Source organism: Vipera ursinii, assembly GCF_947247035.1.
Source record: "Vipera ursinii genome assembly, chromosome: 10".
NCBI lineage: Eukaryota > Metazoa > Chordata > Lepidosauria > Squamata > Viperidae > Vipera > Vipera ursinii.
This window is the reverse complement of record NC_139520.1, coordinates 13462760-13472100: the sequence shown is the minus strand read 5'-3', so window position 1 is coordinate 13472100 and position 9341 is coordinate 13462760. Positions and strand designations below refer to the sequence as shown.

The 9341-nt window shown below is 44.0% G+C and overlaps 1 protein-coding gene across 1 annotated transcript in view; it reads left to right on the top strand.

Moving 5' to 3' along the window:
- The first annotated feature begins 1592 nt into the window (after positions 1-1592).
- The window catches only part of EDC4 (enhancer of mRNA decapping 4), a 33127-nt gene continuing 25378 nt past the window's right edge, over positions 1593-9341 (top strand). Inside the window, exons 1-7 of the mRNA XM_083370631.1 lie at positions 1593-1740; positions 3854-4004; positions 4683-4794; positions 5795-5894; positions 6085-6274; positions 7246-7393; positions 8878-8982. Of these exons, the coding sequence (XP_083226757.1) occupies positions 1665-1740; positions 3854-4004; positions 4683-4794; positions 5795-5894; positions 6085-6274; positions 7246-7393; positions 8878-8982 (882 nt within the window). The 5' untranslated portion in view covers positions 1593-1664. The remainder of the gene's footprint in view (positions 1741-3853; positions 4005-4682; positions 4795-5794; positions 5895-6084; positions 6275-7245; positions 7394-8877; positions 8983-9341) is intronic.

Here is a 9341-nt window from a genome sequence, read left to right as displayed (position 1 = left end):
GAGAAGTGAATTTTGCCCCATTTTATGACCTTTCTGCCACAGCTAAGTCAATCACTGCAGTTCTTAAATTAGTAACGTGGTTAAGTGAATCTGGTTTTCCCCTTGACTTTGCTTGTCAGAAGGTCACAAAAGATGACCACGGTCCCAGGACCCTGCAACTGTCATCAATATGAATCAGTTGCCAAGCATCTGAATTTTGGTCACATGACCATGGGGATGCTGCAATGGTTGTGTGGAAAATGGTCTTAAGTCACTTTTTCCAGTGCCGGTCTAATTTTGAACTCACTAAATGAACTGTTGTAAGTCGAGGACTCCCTGTATGAATAGTGTTTACATGCTTTTTTTATGCAGAGAGAAAATACGAAATATTTTCTAGTGTGTTTAATGAGAGGAGCTAGTGCATCACTGAAATGGCTGTTTTAACATACAACTTCTTAAGCAGCAGGACTTCCCGAGACTCCTTATGGGGCAACCCTGTGCACATTTAGAAATAAGAATTGCTGTACTTGGTTGTTGTTGTTAGTTGCGAAGTCGTGTCCGACCCATCGCGACCCTATGGACAGCGTTCCTCCAGGCCTTCCTGTCCTCTACCATCTTCTGGAGTCCATTTAAGCTCACGCCTACTGCTTCAGTGACTCCATCCAGCCACCTCATTCTCTGTCGTCCCCTTCTTCTCTTGCCCTCAATCTTTCCCAGCATGAGGCTCTTCTCCAGTGAGTCCTTCCTTCTCATTAGGTGGCCAAACTATTTGAGTTTCAGCTTCAGGATCTGGCCTTCTAAAGAGCAGTCCGGATTGATCTCCTCTAGGACTGACCGGTTTGATCGCCTTGCAGTCCAAGGGACCCGCAGGAGTCTTCTCCAGCACCAGAGTTCAAAGGCCTCAATTCTTTGGCGCTCAGCCTTTCTTATGGTCCAGCTTTCACTGCCATACATTGCAACTGGGAAGACCACAGCCTTGACTATACGCACTTTTGTTGACAGGGTGATGTCTCTGCTTTTTAGTGTGCTGTCTAGATTTGCCATGGCTTTCCTCCCCAGGAGCAAGCGTCTTTTAATTTCTTGGCTACAGTCCCCATCTGTAAGTACTTGGTTACTTACTGATTAAATCAATGTATACATCTGAGAGTCTCAGCTGATGGGTCGGTCTGAAAAAGTAACGTGTACATTGGTGAAGGCGGGAGGGGATGGCGGGATGTGTTCGCATCTTTGTATGAGGCTGTATATAGATATATGCAAGGAGAATCTATACCTATATTTTCGTTTGATGCAGCCCAAAGGCATCTCCGCAATAAGAGAGAACCAGGCAGCTTTGGACTGCCGCCCTACTCTTTGAAAAAGACGCCTCCCTGCAATCCTAGCCCGGCGGTCTCCTGTCGCTTTGGAGGGCTCAAGGAAAGCCCAGCCATGTAAGGCCAGAGAAAGAAGGACTCCCCGCTCCCGCTTCGCCCCTTTTTCTACACAAACCCTCGACGCGTGTTTTCCCACTCCTGTAAACGCCCTCGGCGGCGAGGCTGGGTGGAACCCGCGCGCCGGGATGCGGTTTCCGACGGGAGGAGAAGGCCGCGCGGACCGGAAGCGGAAGTGGGGGCGGGCGAGTCGGGCTCGGCCTGTCTGGGCGGCAGGCGGGCGGACGTGAGAGGCGGCTTCGGCCTTGGCGGGGCCCGATGGCCTCGGCCAGCATCGACATCGAGGACGCGACTCAGCACCTGCGCGACATCCTCAAGCTGGATCGGCCGGGCGGTGAGCCGCGGCGCGGGTCTCGGGCGGCGGCCTTTGCGGCGCTCCGGGCGGGGTCTGGTGCTCGGCAGAGACGCTCCGCTTCGGGGGGCTGGAGGGCAGCGCGAGTGCCCGGGCTGGCATTCCTTCCTCCGGGCTGATGCGCTGGCGCCGTCCGGGAAGAACGAGAGGAGAGAAGCAGCTTCTCCCCAATCCGGCGCCCTGCAGGGAAGCCGGCTGCCCTTCCCTCCTCGCCATTGCCCCGTCGGAAGGGCCCCGGTTGCCGGGCAGGCGGAGGCAAAGGTTTGCCCTCGGGGTTGTAACACCCGGTGCCTTTGCGTGGGAGCAAATCCGCAGGGACTCAGCCCTAGCCCAAGCGAATAATGGGGTAATAATAGTAGGCTGCTCTCCTGTGCAAACTGGTTGGGGAGCAGCTCCCACTAAACCCAGTGGGGTAAAAAGTCCAGAGCATCTCCGGTTGCGATGAAAAAGGGCACAGGAGATCTCCTGGAATAAAAAGCGTCAATATATTCCTTGCTTTTATCTTCGATACCTAGCACTGTACAGAACATAGTATTCTATATGTTCAGATGTCGTTGATGAATGTTCGCTTATGTAATCCATATTTTCTGTTCTGTTTTCAGCTTTTTTTTAGTTTATATCCAATCCTCTAAATCAGCGTATTTTAACCTTGCCCTCTTTTAACATGGGTGGGCTTCACACACACACACACACACACCAGAATTCCACAGCAGTTAAAATATAGGCAGACTATCTAAAGAAGACCTTTCCCCCCCACACACACACTCAAATTTAAGGTTAAACTTCCACCTGCCTTTTTGTTTGGTGCTAACTAAATTCATCTAGCTGTCTCTCCAACCCATTTAGTTGTTCACACAACATGCTTCCTACAAAGACTCCTCCACACACCCAAATTTAAGGGTTCATGCAAAGATACTAAGTCAGTGTACTGATTTCATACATAATTAATGCTTATCTGGTTTTAATTATTGGTTTTAATAATAATCTAATAATTAGATATTTGCACTTTTTAAAAAAGCCATTTTAAAAATGGTGTTTTTTTAAGAAGAAAGCATTGCTGATACATTTCTGCATATTCATCCTTATAGCCAAAGTCCCCTCATTAAACTATTCTGTCCACTTGTACTCAGAATGTTGTAATTTACATGCTTAGCAGCCTAGAAAATGGCTTGTGTTGTTCTGTAACATTGTGTGGTTAATAACAATCATTTTGCTTATTTTGAGGACTGACTTTTAGTGTAAAATCGTAAATATAAACCACAAATACATCATTTGAATAATTGAATTAATGCTAGCTCATCTCTGTGTCCTCTTTTGTCAAACCTTACTTGCTGTTTGACAATTTAGAGTGGTAATAATAAGTGCAGCTTTTATAAAAACTGCAATATGATAATACTTGGACAATTGTTTTGATACTTTCTGTGTTGTGTGAAAAATTATGTGCTTTTGTACAGTTTTTTTTAAAAATGAGTTTTAGATAAAATTACTTTAAATAGAAACCAAGTGAATAGTAGCTTGATATACTTCATTTGAAAGTCTTGTGGGAATATTTAAAGCCCTTGAAAAGTTGAGGAAATCATGAAATGGAAATTTTGTAAGTTGAAATCTACACATCTGGAGAAAGTCTAAGTTGGGGAAAGCTGTTCTAGAAAGAGTCAATAATTTGGCCATGAACGAAATGCTTGATGTAATATTATAGATTAAAGTTGAAGTTCACTTGGCTTCTATTTAAAACAATTTATCTAAAACTCATTTTTTTAAAAAGCCCTACAAATAGATTGTAGACTGGGATATACTTTTAAATCTATGGGTGATTTGTAACAGAGAAGCAATGTTTCTACCTCCCAAAAAAATCAGCAAGAATGGAAAGACAGTTCTTTTTTCCTCTCTCTGCCCAAAATAGACTTCTGGAATTAAGTGTTGTAGGTAGACCTAAAATCTGCCTTGCTCTATGAAAAATACTACTGTTTTATAAATCAGCAGTACACAGTACTTCAGTAAGGGCAGGCTAATTTAAACTATATACAACTCTGACAAGACTAAATAAATATGTTTTTCTCTCTGTTTCCCCATTCTTCATATCTTTCATGGTCAGTGAATGAAAACCAGAGAACATCCAGTTCATATAATGGTGACCTCAATGGTCTTTTGGTGCCAGATCCCACCGCAGCTGGAGATGGCTCCTCCTCAACTAAGCCTGTTCCACAAACTGTTCCTCTGGGAGCACTACAGGAAAAGCAAGTTATGTAGGTATCTTAATTGGTGAGGCAAAAGTGAAAGGCCAGAATATGTGTGATTTTTGTGGTCTCTGGAATAAGCTTATCAAGAAGCATCCTGGCAAGTGTTTTCTCCTACAGAGATTTGATTTCCATCCATTCTGGTATCCCTTATATTAGGGCTTTGTAAAATTGTGTATAGTTTCTGGGGTTAGGATTGAATCTATTGACGTGCCTCACCAATCGATGTGTAATGCCACATTTTCCAATCTGCTTTTCTCCAAATAAACTTTGGCTGCCATATTGCTTGGAGGCACTCTGTTAGTAGAAGTCCAGCATAACTGGCATCCCTTATATTAAGGCTTTGTAAGGTTGGGGAAGGCTGATTTAGAAGAGCACAGGAGAAACCAGCGTTGTAAAGAGCAGTCACTGTCAGTTGAGGCTTGTTCTTCCCGGTTCATTTCGTTCTTTGGATTATTGTTCTTGCTGCTCCTGGTTTGTTTTCTTTTGCCCATTTTTATTCCATTGGATCTGTAAAATACATTGTTGGGAATTCTACAAGGCAGTAGCAATGTCATCTGCTTGATTCTGTGTGTGTGTGGTGAGCGCAGTCCTGACTCTGAACAATTCACAGAAAAGAAATTACCCTTAATATCTTGAAAACTGACTTCTTTTTCTCTCTACTGCCTTCCCCCGGCCACCTTTTAGCTGCCTCTCTGGAGATGATAATTCCACATGTATGGTGATTGTTGCTAAAGATGTTGAAATAGTGGCCAGCAGTGATTCCAGCATCACCAGTAAAGCAAGAGGAAGCAATAAGGTAAATACAAAAACCACCACCTTCGTAGCTCATACCGATCCTGGTATTATAATAGAAAAAAATATATATAAAAGCTTGTAAAATATGTAAAAAAATAATTGAGCATTGGCAGAAGATGCAGATGTTATACTGGGTACGTGTTCAGACATTGTGCTAGAGAATATGGCCTTGATATATTGGCTGGCTGTGGTCCAAGAGAGGTAGATTGATTGGAAGGCACTTTAATTAATGCATAGGAGATTTGCAGTTTTTCCCCCCATTCTCTTTCCATTTTCAATCCACACACTTCAGGCCTTTCTCCCCTCAGAGGTTATCTGTGAACAAACCGGTCCGGTAGGAAAACACTATGCATTAGAGTTATTTGGATAAAAACCCCAAAGAATGTTAACATCTTTTGGAATACTAAATTAATGATGGGACTCTGCCTTCATGTATATTTCTGCCAGTCAGTCAGTCTCTTTAGCAAAGTCCCTTAAAATCGCTCTGTTATATTACCCATCTTGTCAATCCGTGTGCAACTGTAATTTCGAATAATGTCAGCTTCTTATTTATGTCTTGTGAAGGAACAAAAGGTTTGTTATTTTGTTGTCCAATATCTCTGCATGCAGTATTCTTTCCTTCTTCGTATCATTCCTGATTCCTCGTTGCTAGGAAGCATTTTAAAATATTCTAAAGAAGTGGTTTGACAAGGTAAACCTGCCTGTTTGCTGATTTGTTTCTTTTTCACGTTCTACTACAAATTAGACACTGGCCATCTCCTTCTCACTTTCACAGCTTACTGTCGTAGAACACCCATAGATCAGGGGTGGGCAGCAATGGCGCCTTTACGTTCTGTGGACTTCAGCTCCCATGCTGGCTCAGGAATTCTGGGAATTGAAGTCCACAGGTTGCAAAGGGGCGTAGTTGCCTACCCCTGCCACAGGTATGGTATTCCTTTTTGATAGGTACTGAATTGATTCCTATGGTACAACTTTTGCTTGTCTTCCTTTTTCCCCACCAGGTTAAAATCCAGCCAGTAGCCAGATATGACTGGGAGCAGAAATATTACTATGGCAACCTCATTGCTGTCTCAAATGCCTACCTGGCCTATGCTATTCGAGGTGAGACATCTCCCCATCCTCCTACTGTCCATGCTGAAGTTTCAGGTTGGCCTTTTTTTTTCTTTTCTTTTTTTTGCAGCTTGCTTTTGCCCAGCAGCCTGTGCTGGACCTTGTTCCATCTCTATAATAGAAAGAGGAATTAGCATTGCTCTACCCATCTTGACTAGGTTTGTTTTGCCCTTTTTTCCAGGTGCCAGCAGTGGCTCGGCCATGGTGCGGGTGCTGAGTGTCAGCACAGCTGAGCGGACGCTTCTGAAAGGCTTCACCGGTGGTGTGGCAGATCTGGCTTTTGCTCACCTTAACTCCAACCAGTTGGCCTGCCTGGATGAAGCTGGCAATGTCTTTGTCTGGTGTCTGTCTATGGAGAATGGAAAAATCCAGTATCTTTCTTCAATGTTAAGCCTGATGGCAAAGGATCGTAATATTGATAGATAAACTAGTTAGTCCGTGGTACAATTTGCAAAGCCTGACTACTGTTGTAAAGAGCTGACTCCTCCTCCTCCTCCTCCTCCTCCTCCTCCTCCTCCTCCTCCTCCTTCTTGTTTTTTTTTTAAATACAGTAATGCATTATTACATTACTTAATTTTCCAAGCCAGAACTGGTCATTGAACTTTTTGGTTTCAGTATGCAAAATTTGAAATCTTGACTTAAGTTGCTTAGGGTTAGAGTTAGACTCTTGCATTCTAGTCTTCCTGTTAAGAATTTTTCTCAATATTAACTGTGACTTTTACACAAGTATTTTTTTTAAAAAAAGATAGGAGACATGGAGCTTTCCTGCCCAGTCTAAAAAACAGTGATGAAAACATAATGCAGGGGTCTTCAAACTTGGCCCTTTTATGACTTGTTGACTTCAACTCTCAGAATTCCTCAGCCAGACATGCTGGCTGAGGAATTCTGGGAGTTGAAGTCCACAAGTCATAAAAGGGCCAAGTTTGAAGACCCCTAACTTAATGCATTGGTTGTTCACATAAGCTTTTGCTTCTTTTGACTACGGTATTGCGCAGTCCTTAGTGGCCTAATTCACACATGCTTCTAAGGAATGAACCATGGTTTATAAACCACAGCGACTAGGTTCACACAGTGCGTTAAACCAATGATTTTGTGGTTTAATAATCTGCTAGGTCAGCCACTGATAGTTTTAACATTTTTGTTGCGACCATTAGAAGTGGAAGCAGGTTTTTACTTTTGCCAAAAGATAAGGACAAGATGTTGCATTAAATCAGATTCTCATTCAGTCTTGTATTTATTTCCAAACCCATGTGAGATCGACTGGAAAGCCATTAAAATGGAACTTCTGGGAGGCTTTTGTAAAAGGGGAATGATGGAGGTCTTCCTTAACTTGGGTGATCAGAGAAGAGATCTTGGTGAACATCAAACGGCCTGACGGGACTCCTCTGAACAGCTTTCGGAGGATAATATGGTGTCCCTTCATCCCTGATGAGAATGAGGAGAGCTGTGAAGAAGGCAGCCAGACTCTGGCATTGCTGCATGAGGATCGGGTAAGCGTTCCTGCGGTTTTCCTTCTTTCCCTCAGAAATGGTGCTAAAGGGCTACTCAGCGTAAAGTTGGTTGTTTTTTTTAAAGCAGCGGTGGGAATACAGGTAACCCTCAGCTTGCAACTACAACAGAGCCCAACATTTCTGTTCTTCAACAGGCTGTGCCCCATTTTGTGATCTTTCTTGCCACAGTTGCTAAGTGAATCACAGTTGTTAGGTTCCTAACACGGTTGTTAGGAACTGGCTCCTTCATAGACTTTGCTTGTTGGAAGGTCGCCAAAGGGGATCCCATGACCCCGGGACACTGCCCCCGTGAGCTACTTGCCAAGCATCCTGTTCTGTTCAAGCCTACGTACCTCCTTGCTACTTCACAAGGCAACCCCTAATTTAGCAGTAGACTGGATAAATAAACCCCTTTTATTGAAGTTACAGACCTTGTCCACAAACAAAACAGCACGAGCCAACAGGAAATAACTCATTGGTAAAATAAATAGACCGTCATCTCTTGACACAGAAGTTCTTTGCAAACGATTGCCTCCAGCAACCAGCCCTGCCCACACATTCCCTTTTTGTTAAGCAGCCCCCAAGGCGTGGCTTCTCACTGCTTTCTCCTTCTCCCCTGGAGTCGCCCCATTGCCTCCCTCTGATTTACTCGTGTGACCTGTTTACATTTCCAAGCGTCTCTGAGGTCTTCCAGCTGTGCTTCCTCCGAGTCTGACTCTGCCTCCCAGCCCAGCTGGTTTTCAGCTTGACCACAAGTGGAGGGGCCAGGTTCTTCCTCACTTTGTAAGTCTGGTAACTCATCAGAGCCTTCCTCCTCCTCCTCTGATTCCCCGGACTCAGCTGCCGGGATCACAAGCTGGCACAGAATCCAACTTACGTCTGCGCTTGCATGCGCGTCTATGCACCTTCACAGCCCTGTTCAGCCTTCCACAGCAGTCCCAGCAGTTTCTTGAGGAAATTAATTGCCCACCCTGATTTACTGACTCGTGTAGCTGTTTCCCATGAGGAAGAGCTATCTAGAGAACTTAAGAGAAATCTGCAAAACTTCGAGGGTACTTTTATTTTATTGGGTTAGGAGTATTTATCTTTGGTGATTCTAATATTTTTTATGCTATAAGCTGTCCAGAATTGCTTCGAAACAAGATGGGTGGCTGAATGAATGAATGGTAAATAAACCTGTTGACATCCCAAAGGTTCTTTTCTCAAAAGGCAACTGGACTTTCTTTGTTTTTCCTTGAAGACGCTTCGCTCCTCATTCCTATCTCCATGGTTTATTCCCTATCATTCGGTCAGAACTGAAGAAGCTTCTTGGGTGAGGAGCGAAATGTCTTCAGGGAACAAACAAAGTCCAGTTGAAAAAGGCACCTTTGGGACAACCATGACCTGGATGGCTGAGAATCACCATAGACATCAACCTGTTGGGATGATTCCTTATGGAGCTTCAGCGTGCTCTTTTTGCTCACTTTTTCCCCTTTGTGTTGCAGGCTGAAGTCTGCGACCTTGACATAATCCGAGCCAACCACAGTTCATGGCCAGTGGAAGTAACCAACATCAAAGAAGGCTACATTGTGGTGAAGGGTCATAGCACGGTAAATATTTGGCCGTTCTCTTGGTGTAGGAGCCTATGGCCTGTTATAATTTCTGAGTGGGGTATTATAGTTCTCTGTTCTGTGTGTCTTAATTCAAGAACCTCAAGTGTTCATTTTGGCCTTCATTTAGATGGCCGATGGCACTAAAAGCAAGAAATCCTCCTGCAGTTCTTTCTGGTGTTTGCACACGATAAGCCGGGAGTGTGAATGAGTTGGGATCGAGAAAATAAGAGTTTTATATTAAATCTAAACTCAGGATTTTGCTGAAGTGTCCTCACATTGATCATCCAGGATCAGTGGTCCTCACATCATCCGTTTCAGATGAGGTTCTTCTTAGCTTTTGATCCTGAATCCTTTGG